General features: G+C 45.9%; 1 protein-coding gene across 1 annotated transcript in view; it reads right to left on the reverse strand.

Moving 5' to 3' along the window:
* Positions 1-6974: 6974 nt before the first annotated feature.
* Positions 6975-15899, reverse strand: part of angpt2b (angiopoietin 2b) — a gene marked incomplete at both ends in the record, with an annotated part of 25193 nt that continues 16268 nt past the window's right edge. The window contains 4 exon segments of the mRNA XM_084454912.1: positions 6975-7135; positions 7527-7657; positions 9155-9321; positions 12822-12923. Of these exon segments, the coding sequence (XP_084311038.1) occupies positions 6975-7135; positions 7527-7657; positions 9155-9321; positions 12822-12923 (561 nt within the window).

The raw sequence follows: 15899 nt of genomic DNA on the forward strand, positions 1-15899 counted from the left end.
CAACAAGTCTGCCAGCAGGTCTGCATGATCCTTGAGACACGATATACCATTTTGTATCTGCATCTACAATCTCAGAAAAATGCCCTCTGTCTGTGGGGTATTTGTGAAGAACCGGCCCATCCTGCACCTCACTCTCACGCCCATTTGTGGTAGTTTACCTCACACTCCGCATATCACATTACCCCTGCACGGGCCCGTGGAATTGCTCAATGCTCGCTGCCCATGCGCGTCCGTGCATTTCCACGTCCCCTTTTTGAACGTGTGCATAAACCCACTTTACCCTCTGTATAGAACCATGTCATCAGTGGCGTCTGGTGGGTGGTGAAGTCTGCAGTAGCGTGGCACAGCAATAAAGCACTGTGCACTTGCAAAGCATGATGGGAGGTTTCTAGGCACCTGAAGGATTCTTGAGCAGAGGCAGGGTTTTTTTGTTAAAACATACAGGGAAACTACAGTTTGTCTATTCTTGGTATTGATGTGTTTTTTAACACAGCACAACACACAACAAAGGCCAATAATTTGAGAGAGAGAGAGAGAGAGAGAGAGAGAGAGATACAGTAACATAATTGAGAGCATTTAGAGGAGAACAGATAAGGAAGGCATACTGTATCATGCAGTTAAGCAACAAAAACAAAAAAAAACTGTGAAACGAAAGAATTGATTTTTTTGTGTTTTTTTTTGTCAACGAAAATTAGGGGGATATATTTTGGGGTATGCCAGGCATAGAATTGACACAGTAGATATAGTCTCACAGTTGTCCGTTAACGTTTAGCAAATCAGATACTGTGCAAGGCCTACCTCCTCCACCATTTTGAAAGCGTAGAGGTATTGGCTCCCCAACACACATAGCATTTCCTTTGCCCTGCCACTCTCAACGATTGACTATTCCTGGCCTTGCTTGGCTCCTCCGCCCCCTGTCAGAATCAGGACGGAAGAACTCCTCGGCTGGGTGTCTCTCACGTCACTTCAAGACCCAAGAGACATCCATACACCACCCTAGAGGCACCTGCTCCACACACACACACTTGAATAAGGACACACACACACTTGAATAAGGACACACACACACACACTTGAATAAGGACACACACATACTTGAATAAGGACACACACACACACACACTTGAATAAGGACACACACACTTTAATAATACACAAACACACACACACTTGAATAAGGACACACACACACACACACACTTGAATAATACACACACACTTGAATAAGGACACACACACACACTTTAATAAGGACACACACATCCCTACAAGTGTGCTTAGCTTCTCTACTGTATGTCTCTACTACCCTAGACACACCTGCCTTTTGCACGCACACCCACACACACACTCCCTCACATAGACACACACACATACACACACACACACACACACACACACACCGCCATCTCCTCTGCAAGCCTTCCAAGGTCAAGTTGGCATCTGTATTTGTCCCTAATATAGCTCTTTGGGATATGGAAACCAGCCGGTGGAGACAGGTGAGATAGATAATAAATAATGAAGGTGATTAACTCCTCTTGTCTGCGTCTGATCCTGTGCACAGCATGAGTAATACACACCCTGGTCAGCCAGCTAGGGTCAAGGGTCACGCAGGGTCAAGACTGAGCCCCGGCCTTCATGACGCCTAGGGTCAGTGTTGTGCACACACTAAAACTCATCTGGCAACACCACTCATGAAGTATTAATAACATGACCACTGTATCTACAGGGCACCTTTGCTGCACCTCTGTTTTCACTTTCTGCAACTTTCTGAAACTACAGGCATTTTTTCTGTAGCAAAACGTATAAAGTAATCACTGTCTCAGGTTCAGTAATGGGCTGTGGTCATGCCTGGGATCTGGGGAGGGATGGCTGAGACGAGGTTCTATTGAACGAATAATAGCTCAGAGCAGCACAGTTAAGTAAAAAATGTACTGTGAAATTTTTGTGAAGGTGAGCTTAGTTCAAAATGTTGAAGCATATGGCATATGGCTGAAAAAGATACAAACTGGCATTTTTGAATCATATAAGCCAGCTTATACCATTTGCTACAGTAATAATTAATGTACTGTAGAAGTGTGTGTGTGTGTGTGTGTGTGTGTGTGTGTGTGTGTGTGTGTGTGTGTGTGTGTGTGTGCGTGCGTGCGTGTGTGTGCGTGCGTGCGTGTGTTTGCGCGTGCGTGCATATGTATGTGCGTGTGTGTGTGTGTGTGTGTGCGCACGTGAGCGTTGCAGTGAGATTTGTCTGAAAGGAATCCTGCAGGTTGGTATGACAACAGAACACACTCACATTACTGTTGTTGTTTTGATATCCCACTGTTCACCTGACTATTTGACAAACTATAATGTAAATTCTGCCCCACGCAAAACAGAATTATAGCAAAAAGCACACATCTGAAAATGCTTTTCTCAGCACACCATAAGAAAGTTAACAAACCAGTTAACCATTTTCTCACTCTCCTCCTCCCTCTATCTCTCTCCTCCTCCCTGTCTCTCTCTCTCTCATCCCTGTCTCTCTCTCTCTCTCCTCCTCCTTGTCTCTCTCTCTCTCTCCTCCTCCTCCTTGTCTCTCTCTCTCTCTCCTCCCTGTCTCTCTGTCTCTCCTCCTCTCTCTCTCTCTCCTCCTCCTCCTCATCCTCCTCCTCTCTCTTTCTCTCTCTCTCTCCTCCTCCTCCTTGTCTCTCTCTCCTCCTCCTCCTCTCTCTCTCTCTCTCTCTCTCTGTCACACCAATTCACCAACCATTTAAGGTATTGTTCTTCATGGCCTGGCATGGTCATTCCCTATACCCCACTCTTTCTCTCTCTCTCTCTCTCTCTCTCTCTCTCTCTCTCTCTCTCTCTCTCTCTCCTACTCCTCCTCCTCCTTGTCTCTCTCTCTCTCTCTCCTCCTTCTCCTCCTCTCTCTCTCTCTCTTTCTCTCTCTCTCTCTCTCTCTCTCTCTCTCTCTCTCTCTGTCACACACCAATTCACCAGCCATTTAAGGTATTGTTCTTCATGGCCTGGCATGGACATTCCCTATACCCCACTCTTTCTCTCTCTCTCTCTCTTTCTCTCTCTCTCTCTCTCTTTCTCTTTCTCTTTATAACTCTCATTACATTTACATTACATCACAGTCATTTAGCAGACACGTTTATCCAAAGCGACTAACAATAATTGCATTGAACGTAGGGAAAGTCACTTCACTGCTACTTGACAGAACTCACAAGTGCATCTTCTTTCTAAAACAAGTGACTAAGAGCATAATCTAGCACTGAAGGCAAAGTGCAAGAACAGCAATCTAAAAATGCAATAGGTGCTTAAGAGGGAGGGTCGTGGACGTACTTCTTGAAGAGATGAGTTTTGAGCATGCGGCATGCCCTGCTCTGTCCTGACCACCTCCATGTCCTTCATTATCCATCAGCACACCGCGGTCGTGTCCACCCTAACGACGCGGTTATGTAAGGAGGTCGCGCAGTATCAGAGAGAGAGAGAGAGGGAAACAGGGAGATAGAAAGGGCGAGCGAGACGGAGGAGAGGAAGAGGTAGAGAGGGTTCTCTTGTACAGGCTCCTCTAGCAGCGCCAACGCAAAGGTACAACAAGAGGATTCCCTGTGCTGTGACTGCCCCCTGGTGGAGCAACTGAACAATCGTTTTATTTTTTTCTTCTCAGTCTCAGGCCGGGCTGGCCGATCATGGCGACAGGACACACACACACACACACACACACACATTATGGTTTGATGAATTGATCGCGTCGATAGATTTATTGATCTCTCTATGAACACTATTAGGGGGACCTGACGCCGGGAACGGCCGACCACAAAAAATAAAAGCGGACCTGGCGGAGAGGGAACACGGCATACATCACCCTCCTCGGCCCCCGAAGGAGTCACCTCATCCCTGGCCCCGGCCGCCGCCCCGAGCCCCTCGATGAATCACGGAGGCTGGAACAGAGGCACGACGGGGGAAGACAAGGACGGATCAGGACAAGCTCCTTTTCACTCCTCGTCCTCTTCATCCGTCTGGGCTGAGGAGGTGAATCCTCCGGCGAGGTTCAAGGCTCTGGTGGAGCAGAGCCTTATGGGCCACTGGCAACCTTCATTTAGGCACGCGCACACGCGCACGTGCACACGCACACACACACACACACACACAAACACACACACACACACATACAGCAACAGAAATGAATGCACTCAACTCAAAGATAACCCCATTTATAACCCCATTTATAATCTCACTTATAACCCACTTATAACCCACTTATAACCCCACGTATAACCCCACTTATAACCCACTTATAATCCACTTATACCCCATTTATAACCCATTTATAACCCCACTTATAACCCACTTATAACCCACTTATAATGTAACCCACTTATAACCTCACTTATAACCCCACTTATAACCCACTTATAACCCACTTATAACCCACTTATAACCCCACTTATAACCCACTTATAACCCCACTTATAACCTCACTTATAACCCACTTATAAACTCACTTATAACCCCACTTATAACCCCACTTATAACCCACTTATAACCCCACTTATAACCTCACTTATAACCCACTTATAACCCACTTATAAACTCACTTATAACCCCACTTATAACCCCACTTATAACCCACTTATAACCCCACTTATAACCTCACTTATAACCCACTTATAAACTCACTTATAACCCCACTTATAACCCCACTTATAACCCACTTATAACCCCACTTATAACCCACTTATAACCCCACGTATAACCCCACTTATAACCCCACTTATAACCCACTTATAACCCCACTTATAACCCACTTATAACCCCACTTGTAACCCACTTATAACCCACTTATAAACTCACTTATAACCCACTTATAACCCACTTATAACCCACTTATAACCCCACTTATAACCCCACTTATAACCCCACTTATAACCCCACTTATAACCCCACTTATAACCCACTTATAACCCCACTTATAACCACCACACCTGACCGGCAGGGGAGAGAGGCAGGGGGCAGGACGCTTCACTGGATCAGAACACAACCACTCACTCAGCCACACACACACACACACACACACACACACAGCCAGAGTGGTCTTTATAAAACACACTCCGATGGATTTACCCCTGCCCATCCTAGCTGTGATCCATCACCTGTCCAATCCACGGAGGTCGTAATAAACCTGTTTAATGCCGGAGTGTGTGTGTGTGTGTGTGTGTGTGTGTGTGTGTGTGTGTGTGTGTGTGTGTGTGTGCGTGTGCGTGTGTGTGCGTGTATGTGGGTATGTGTGTGTGTTTGTGGGTGTGTGTGTGCATATAAGTAGTTGTGTGCATGCGTGTGTGTGTGTCTGTATACGTGTGTACAGTATGTGTGTGTGTGCGTGTGTGTTTGTTAGGCTAACCACCATGTCCTCATTCGCCGCAAAGTACTGAGGCCACTATACCTGTGTGTACATTCCTTCTGGCAAACCAGCTCACTGGGATGATCTATGCAGTCCCTTTACAGAGTCCACTGCCATTGCATCTTATGTACATTCAATAAAGGTTGTAACAGCAATATTATCTTTCAGTCGTTCTTTGTCTTCTTCATCCTAGTCTGTTAATACTGTGGTAAATCAAACCAACGGGGGCTAGAGCCCAGCCATGTACAGTATATCAACTAAAGTATCTTTACATCAAATGTTAATTTGCTTACAACACGTACATATTACTCTTAGCACAATCATGGTTGATAAAACCAGCTAGAGACGATTTGTCAAACTGAGGTAGCTCCCATTGTGAAACACTGAATAGAATAAGCAATCACGTCAGTGAGTACGACAGGGAATGTCGTTATTGGCTGATTCATAGGGCCATTAGCAGGAGGCCCTGCTTCTGACCTCTTCAGTACCCCCGGTGGACATCGTGAGGGGGCACACACATCCTCAATTTAACCTGTCCTCATGGAAACAGTGGGCCTCATTCACCAACGAAGTAAAGAAGTTCTTAAGAAGCATTTCGTCTTAAACTGTACTTACGCCGTTTCTAAGAAAATTCTGGAATTCACCAATGGTTTCTCATCTGGGATTTGTTCTCAGCTAAGAACAGAATATACGAACACTGCAGTCGTAAGTAGGCCATTTGAGTGCAGAAATGTAGGCTAGACTATGCAAAATTGGTGATTGCGGTCACCTCAATTCTACAGTTGGATGATAGTAGTTGCATATCCTTATATGGGGCTGACGAGCTTTGAACTTGAGAAGCAGGTGCGAACTCTTCCAGCGGTTTACGAACACGTCGTGAATCAGACGGGAGCTTTCCTTAGAAACGTTCTTAGGAAGAAATGTAAGAACAGAACTTAAGAAGATATTGGTGAATGAGACCCACTGACATGGTATGAAAAAGTAGATGGAGCAAAACACTAGGGGGTTTTTTTTCGCTTGAAAAAATGGACGCCTTATTTTTCTTTTACAACTCATTTTATTACAAATATTACATTTTGGACAGAAAAGAAACTTGTAAAAAAAATAATAATAATACACCTGCGTTAGTGTATCAGGCATCATGGAGGTTAAAAGGTTTATGAGAATTTCTCAGTGCGTAGCTGAAAACATTCCTGCTTTTCATATAGTTCATTAAGTGGTCCACTAAGAGTTGGTGAGCTTCACTGAAGATCTATTCCAGTCTAGTTGCTGTACTGGACAGCTGCGTTCAGATTATCACAGTGTAAAATCCCTCAACACTGAACAAACAGCGGCAGGTACTGTAACCCGGCAGTGTTAACACCGCCGGCCTGGCAGCTGGAAGGTCGGTGGTTCGGGTACCCAAGCCAAGTAGGTGAGAAACGATGTGCCCATGAGCAAGGCACTAACCCTATCTGCTCATCTAGGTCGCTTTGGATAAGTCTGCTACATTAATAAAGATGGATAATGATAGACATACGGCTACTCAACAGTAGGTGCTCTTTGAGAAGATACAAAGTTCATAAACTCTATGACGTCATCAGCCGGCCCCCTCTCAAAAGTCTGAAGGGCGTACCATCATGGTTGTCATGGTGGCCATCAGACTGGGCCCCTTCCAGTAGTACCACTTGATTCCGTTGTAGCGCACCACGTTGGAGGTGCCGGGGTAGTAGATGCCATTGAGGTTGGAGGGTCCGCAGGCCTCAAACCACCAGCCTAGACGGGAAGGGGGAGGGGAGTGGGGGGGGGGACATCAGTTGAAAGGTCAGACTGACTGTAGCTGGCTCAGATTCACAGAGCCTGACTTGCCGCCTTCCTCGTGACGTCATGGACGTTGGTCTTTAGAAGAGGAGAGGAGGAGGCAGAAGAGAGAGAGATATATAGATAGATAGATAGATAGATAGATAGATAGATAGATAGATAGATAGATAGATAGATAGATAGATAGATAGATAGATAGAGAGAGAGAGAGAGAGAGAGAGAGAGAGAGATAGATAGAGAGAGAGAGAGAGAGAGAGAGAGAGAGAGAGAGATAGATAGATAGATAGATAGATAGAGGACTCCAGTAAACAGGAAGAAGAGTTGTTGAAGAGGCCTGTTCCCTCACCTCCCGAGGCCATCTGGGCACACTTGCAGCTACAGCGGTCGTTGTCCCGGTCCTTGGTGCTGAACTGGGTGCCGGGGTGGGTCAGGCTGCTGGTTCGGCCCGCTGTCCCACTGAAGCCCTGGGCATGCAGGCTGACGGGGAGGGAACAGTTGCCGGGAGAAAAAATCTTATTCTCATACACGGTCCGGGTCTTTCACTGTGTTTGAGGACTGGCTGTGACTGAGGCTGTAGGGAGAGGAGGAGGTCGCGACCCTGTCTGCTCTCTCCACTGTTCCTGTCATTCTGTCTCGTTAGGAAACAACACACACACACACCAACACTCCCTTCTGCGGCGGGGGAGCGAGGTATTTGACCTCTCGCAGGCCAGGCTGTCTCTGATGACTTCATGAGGGATGGACGTCCTCCTCATCCACAGGAGGTGAGGACCACACAGCACAGAGGCGGACGGGGGAGAGGCCGGCTTGTGCCGGCGGCCGGCTGGAATAGAGAGGCTTCGACTGCCTGGGCAGTGGCTCTGGAGCAAAGGTTTCTGCTGTCCCTGGGGCCTCCGACAACGGGCTATTGCATGTCAAAGAACTGTAACTGTGAATTAACTGTGCGTACAGTTTGTTGGACGGTCCCATAGTTGTCTTATGTGTATCAGTGAGTTGCGGTTATTTTGTTATTTATTGAACACCGACCGATTAAGAAATTTTCCTCAGGGACAATAGACATATAGAATTGAATGGGTGGTGTGGGATGTTTTGGCAAGAACACAGCTAAATGAAAGCATTTGAAGGGGATTTCTAATAATATTTGACCGCAGCCCTGGGCAGAAGATGGTGCTTGGAGAAGAGGGATTTCAATGGCTGGGGACCAAGTTCCCTTAGCACGCTAATAAAACTAGCACATTCTCAACGAGATGTGATGCAACATTCAGTTCACCACAGGCCTCCGCCGACTGACAGCCACCCAGCAACTACCAAACTCCCTTCCTTCCTTTACATCTAATAACTGTTGAATTTCACTTCCAATCTTTCTTTTAGGAACTTAGACCACATTTTCTATTTCTAAAGAAACTCCGGGTTCAAAACCAGGTTGTGTACTCATGTGAAGCAGGTGATTAGCCACCCATAAGCTAGCCATGAGGACACTGCGTTGGCAGTTTCCTGGCAGGGTGCTGTAGGCTGTTATCCTCCAGTGGACGGGGCTGCCCTCAGGGCAGCAGTAGCCCCGGTGACTTCAAGAGAAACGGAGGCAGAGAAGTGTCAGCTTGCCCTCTGCTGAGCTCATCATTTTGAATGATGTTCTGATAGGCAGACCGACACTTTTCCCCCAATTAGTGTTTCCCTGAGATTTCTCTTTCTCACTCTGTCTCTCTCTTCCAGGCGGTAAGGAAGGAAGAGAAAAAACACAGTGGAAAGTGTGTCTAGTGGTATCTAATTTGTTATGCTGTTTGCAAAGAGATTTAGTGAATGACTTAACAAAACTCTCAGAGTTATGGCAACCGTCATTGTGGCTCCCTTTACTTCAGAATGATTGCATTGTGACGATGGGGCCTCATTTATAAAACATTACACAATCCATACTAAAAGTGTGCATGAGCACAAAACCCGAAAACGGGTATCACCCCCATGTCATTGTGGTACCTGTAGTTCTTGTCCTCTCCGTCTATGTAGAAGTGGTCGTAGTGTGAGTAGGCCCTGTTCCCCTCCCCGTCCTGCAGCTGGACATGCAGGCTGGACTCCTGCCAGCTGGTCAGCCGGTGGATCACGTCGTTCCCCAGCCAGTGCTCCCCCGACGGATCCCCGAAACCCTGCCAGAGAGCAGAGGCACACTCAGCAGGGCTCAGGCCACACAGCGGCTGTGCTCCTGTGCTCAGGTCCCATGTTATTTTGGAGGCTTAAAAGTTATTTTATTTTTTTTCCCTATGGGGAAAATGAACGAGGCTTAAACTAAGCATGGGTAATGCCATGAGAGTCAGTCAAGAGATACTGTGTGTGTGTGTGTGTGTGTGTGTGTGTGTGTGTGTGTGTGTGTGTGTGTGTGTGTGTGTGTGTGTGTGTGTGTGTGTGTGTGGTGTGTTTGTGTGTGCGTGCGTGCGTGCGTGCGCGCGTGTGTATGTTGTCATGGAATTTTACACCTCGTCTCAAGACTATTCAGATTCATATCTTTTCTTTCAATACCTATTCATCCAGTCCCCTGCCTTTTGCTATTGTAAACACCTCAACCTTTTGTTTCTCTCTCTCTTTTGTAATTGTAAACACCTCCTCTACCTCGCTCTTCCTCCTCTCTTTGTTTAAGTCAGAAGGGCCACACCTTCTGTCCTTCCCGTCCTGGCTCAGACCTTTTGTTTTCTTTGTCCATATTCAAAGTGAGTTTTCATCCCTCGACCACTGTTTGATATCCGTCACCTTACGATGACGTATAGACAACTCAGCCAATCAAATATCGGTTGCACCACATCCTTGCTTTGAGCAGATATAAGGAGGATCCGGCGAGCTCATGTTTTACTTCTATTTTTGGTGAACCACTCTGTGTTTTACTTTGAGGTCCGTTTGCAATCGTATTGTTTTCTTAATAAATCTGACTGAACCTATTTTTGAGCAAACCTGGGCTTTGGCAAATACTTCATTTTTCTCAACTACAATGTGTATGTGTGTGTGTGAGAGAGAGAGAGAGAGAGTTGGGGAATCAAGTGAGGAATAAGTGGTTTCAACAGAGAAATGCAGCGTCAGCGCCCTGATTGGACAGCAAGGCCGCCCTGTGACACACGAGAGCGCTGGAGCCGTTACTGCCTGCATGCTCCGTGTGAGTGGTGAGATGACCGGGGCCTAACAGGCCAGCAACTCCGCGGGAAATAAGCGCTTTCACTTTGAACATTCCAACAGACGGGCTAGCGTTTCAGCCACGCTGTTCCTCCGGACTGTAACTCACTCTCTAGCCGTCACAACCGCAGTTTGTTATTGCTACGCCAATGTGGAGGCATGGGAGCATTTATCATCTTGCCAGTCGGCCCTGCGGACAACATTGGCCAAAACGTTGTGAGAACATTGATATGTGGTCAGGGGCAACGAAGCTGCGTTGGAAACATAGCGTTATCTTCCATCTACAGAACCCCCCCTCTGTACTCCCACGCCCCCAACTGGGGCCAAATATTTATCATTCACTTGTGAAAATATTGTTCCTAGAGAAAACAACAGAACAGCGTTTTACTCGGCGATCGCAGCCCTCTGAGTATTTCATTTCCCAAGCAAGCTGTGGCAATTTATCTGTAGCAGGAGGTGCGAGATGGATGGGGAGTTGAATCAGGAGCCTAAAGCAGCCTCCTGAATACACAGACTGTGATTTAAACCAGGCAGGGAGCGAGGGGATCTGCGCAAACCCACGAAAACATTCCTCCTCAGTTTAGCCTGAGCTGGAATACTAATTACAGCCTTGGTTGATAACAGCTTTAGAATGAATGGGTGATCACAAGAGGTAAAATCCAGCCTCACTTGTGGTTTAAGATATAAGATAAGATGTTTAAGATATAAGATAAGATATATAAGATAAGATATGATATAACTTTAATGAGAAAGTGTGTGTGTGTGTGTGTGTGTGTACAGTAAGAGAGAGTGTGTGTAGGGGTGTGTGTGTACAGTAAGAGAGAGTGTGTGTAGGGGTGTGTGTGTGTACAGTAAGAGAGAGTGTGTGTAGGGGTGTGTGTGTGTGTACAGTAAGAGAGAGTGTGTGTAGGGGTGTGTGTGTGTACAGTAAGAGAGAGTGTGTGTAGGGGTGTGTGTGTGTGTGTACAATAAGAGAGAGTGTGTGTAGGGGTGTGTGTGTGTACAGTAAGAGAGAGTGTGTGTAGGGGTGTGTGTGTGTGTACAGTAAGAAAGAGTGTGTGTAGGGGTGTGTGTGTGTGTGTACAATAAGAGAGAGTGTGTGTAGGGGTGTGTGTGTGTACAGTAAGAGAGAGTGTGTGTAGGGGTGTGTGTGTGTGTACAGTAAGAGAGAGTGTGTGTAGGGGTGTGTGTGTGTGTGTACAGTAAGAGAGAGTGTGTGTAGGGGTGTGTGTGTGTACAGTAAGAGAGAGTGTGTGTAGGGGTGTGTGTGTGTGTACAGTAAGAGAGAGTGTGTGTCAGAGATAGGGAGGTCCCAGCAAGTCACCGCGGATCAACGGCCCGTCTGCCTCCCACAGCTCCCAGTGCCAAAGCCCCTTAACACACACACACACACACACCCACACACACACACGCACACACACACACACACACACACACACGCACACACACACACACACACGCACACGCACGTACACACACACGCACACACACGCGTGTACACACACACACACACTCGCCAAGCCCTACTGGTGGTGATTAGAGCCTCCTGTCCAGCATTAGATTCCAGACCCAATCTCTTGATACCCAGTCCTCTGCTAATGATGCGCTTGTGATTCAAACTCAAGCACTCGACGCTTGAGAAAGCAGACTGTATTCTTTGGTTTGTGGGAAAATACACACGTCACTATTATTGTCAAGATTTCCATAGCAACACTTTATGGTTCTCTGTAGTCTTGTCTATATTATCTATTGTGTCTTCAAAAAGACTGTTGTGAACTCCTTTGACATGCTTGCATCCTTATTGTCTTTGGAAGTCCTAATTCACATTGTGTTCCTTCTAAATGTACAGTTCTGTAGTCATTATTAACGTTCCGTTGCGTGTTCCTTCTAAGCGTACTGTTTTGTAGTCATTATTAACGTTCTGTTGCGTGTTCCTTCTAAACGTACTGTTTTGTAGTCATTATTAACGTTCTGTTGCGGTTCCTTCTAAACGTACTGTTTTGTAGTCATTATTAAAGTTGTGTTGCGGGTTCCTTCTAAACGTAGTTTTGTAGTCATTATTAACGTTCTGTTGCGGTTCCTTCTAAACGTACTGTTTTGTAGTCATTATTAACGTTGTGTTGCGGGTTCCTTCTTAACGTAGTTTTGTAGTCATTATTAACGTTCTGTTGCGGGTTCCTTAACGTACTGTTTTGTAGTCATTATTAATGTTCTGTTGCGGGTTCCTTCTAAACGTACTGTTTTGTAGTCATTATTAACGTTCTGTTGCGGGTTCCTTCTGAAAGTACTGTTTTGTAGTCATAATTAACGTTCTGTTGCGGGTTCCTTCTAAACGTACTGTTTTGTAGTCATTATTAACGTTCTGTTGCGGGTTCCTTCTGAACGTACTGTTTTGTAGTCATTATTAACGTTCTGTTGCGGGTTCCTTCTGAACGTACTGTTTTGTAGTCATTATTAACGTTCTGTTGCGGGTTCCTTCTGAACGTACTGTTTTGTAGTCCCTCCAGACACGATGGAAGTCCACCAGGCCGTCTCTGCGATGCTGCAGGACAGTCCATCCGCCTCCTCTGGTCTTCATGTCACAGAACACCTGTGGAAGGACAGTAAACACACTCAAGATTCACAATGTTTATTCACCCTGTACTGTTCCTGGTGAACACATCCTCGGAATGTGACTAGGGGAGTGGCACCGCTGACCACACAGGACAGGGGGCAGTACAGGACAGGACAGTGCAAAGACATGAATTTTTAACATGAATGATTGAATGGGATTCTGTATGGCTGGAAGAATGAGACTGGTAACTGTACGGCACTAACGCTGTTCATCATCACACCATGTTCATCTGTCAGGATCCCCCCTCTGAAGTTCACTGACTCAATGGAAACTTTGCTTCCGTAGCTAGCAGGGGTGTCGCAATATACCGATAATCGTGGTAGTTAAAAAATGAAAATACTAATATCATGTAAATAATCCAGCCATGATATATCGTGTGAAGGAAATTCAATGAGGAACCCTGAAGAGAGCACCATTGATTTAAACCTACAGTCTACAGAACACGGCAAAATCAGATGTTTTGAAAAGAAAACAAACATTGGACCAAAATAAATGTAAAGATGCATTTTAAGTGATCGCACAATTTTTTAATGATTGCTATAGATCTTGCAATAATGTTGTTGATGTGATATCTTTTGCCATGATAATTGGATTGTGAAAATGTGATATTGTGACAGCTACAGTAGTCTACAAACTCAACCTTCCCCTCATCCTGAAAGTGTGATCCACTGATTCCTTAGACAAAGACCGGTTTCCAGGACACAATTTAAGCCTAGTCCTAGAATAATAAATCAATGGAGATACCCTTTTGAAAGGACATTTTAAATGCGGAAAGTTCTGGATGAAGATATGTTGGAGAAAGCTGGCCCGGTCCAGAGGAGGTGGGAGTGTGAGAGAGGAACCACTCACACCCTGAGGAGCGAAAACCTCGTTCAACTCAAGAGTTGTCTTAGAAGCCTCAGAGAGGGAGACAGAAGAGGGGTGGGGGTAATGCAACATTTCAGGGGGTGTCCTGCAATGATATGACCCAGGTGGTGAAGTAAAACTAACACATCAGCCTGCTCTGCTCCCCCTCTTCCAGGGAACCGGGGGAGAGGCATCCTGGCTTCAGTTTCCAAACCTGTTTTCTTTTTGACTTGGCTACACAGTCACCATATGTAGACATGTTTTAAAGAACAAGCCAGAATGAATTGCACCTATTCATCTCCTGGGCAGAGGCTGAAATGTAGACTTGTCGATGGAATAGGGTTGCATGTCGAGGTCTCTCGCGGGGGAACGCTGAGTGTACAGAGCGCTCTCCTGGGTGGAAGGATTATATGCGTCAATTAATGTGAAATCTCTTAAAAGTGGAACTGTTTTCAGTCTGCGTCATGGTGGCCTTGACAGTGATCTTATTGAGCTGGTAGTTTTCTTTTAACACTGCGAAGTGTTTGAAGCTTAAGACTTGGCACAATCGAACAGATTAATTAAATAATGGATGAAAAGTGAGTCGGGTTGCTGTAAAGTCGATCTCTCAGATATTGTAAAGAAGGTTTTGACCACAACTGCACTCACATAAAAAAAACTAGAATTGATCCCTTTGCTTTCATGGTTGCTAAGGATACTACTGTAGGCTCCAAGGCCTCTTGCATCTCAGGATATCTGAGACACAGGTGCTGTTGGGCGGACGACATCCCTAGAGATCCCATTTCAGCTTTACTGGGTACTTGTACCACTGAAACCATAGTGAAGCGTTCCAGAATTTTCCCTAAAAAAAATATTTCCCTTAGGCAAGGTCAAATGAGGTTTGTTGTTTTTCGCAGAAACCAATAAAGAAATGGAATACTGATTGATTATTCTCCTGCACAATTGGTACAGTCGCCTCAACTCTGGCCTTCAGACCAATTGACTATGGTTAAAACATGGAGCCCGGAAATAGATTTCCCTATGAAGGTCTTGACATGACTGTTCGAGACTGACTCAGAACAGATGCAGTATTCTGTATTCAAACACCTTGGGCACCTTGTACTGCAGGGCTGTCGGGGGCCAAATACGCTGCGGATATTTACCAGGACAAAAAGATTTGGAGGGGTTGTTGCTATATATACGGTCATCATTTTTTGCAGTATATGCATGAGACTTCTTTCTGGAAAGATTGAATGTGTGTATTATCGACTGTATCTCCCCAAATAACCCTCGACCATTAACTGTTGCAATTGATGTAACTCTGAAATTGTCCAAATGTGGAAACAATTAAGAGTTTTTAGGAGCCAGGCCTTGCATTACCATGCCAGATTTAGCTTTTTACATTGAACTTCTGATTAGACATAGTTGACTAAAGGTCTGTTCCATTTGCATATTTTGCACTAGAGGATGTTATCTGTAAAATAAATAAATAAAATGAACGGTACTCCAGCTAATTTCAGTAGTCAAAGTCATGTTTTTGCATTTTTCGGCCCTTTGATCAGCAAAGCCTCTATCAGTCCAACTCTGCATCCCACAGAAATATGGGATTTACTCTCTGGCTCTGTTTTGAAAACACACACATGCACATACGCCAACACACATACACACACACACACACACACACACACACACACACACTGCATTGAAAATAGGGCAATTTAAACCTGCCCCACTTGAATACAGCCACCTAGTTTGCTCTTGGCAGTGGGCTTGATGGCTCAGATTGAAGGCCGGGGCGCTTGAAGGCCGGGGCGCTGGGGACCGACTGTGTACCAGCCTGCATGCATGTGAACCCGCCCGCTACCCAGGAGGCAGAGCTGCTCACGCTGCCGCTGCCAAACACCTGGCAAGTACGGCCACAGGAAACAGAGCAAACACCTGGCCAGTACAGCCACAGGAAACAGAGCAGGAAACAGAGGGGGGGGGGGGCGAGGGGAATTGAAAGAGAGAGATTAATGAATAACAGAAAACAATTTCAACTGTATCTTTCACTCCAAAAGGTCTCAGAGCGCTCGGGCCAGGACACCTGGGGGGCTCTGGGGGGCTGGGGTGAGGACCCCTTGGGGG

This window comes from Borostomias antarcticus, assembly GCF_949987555.1.
Source record: "Borostomias antarcticus genome assembly, chromosome: 21".
Taxonomy (NCBI): domain Eukaryota; kingdom Metazoa; phylum Chordata; class Actinopteri; order Stomiiformes; family Stomiidae; genus Borostomias; species Borostomias antarcticus.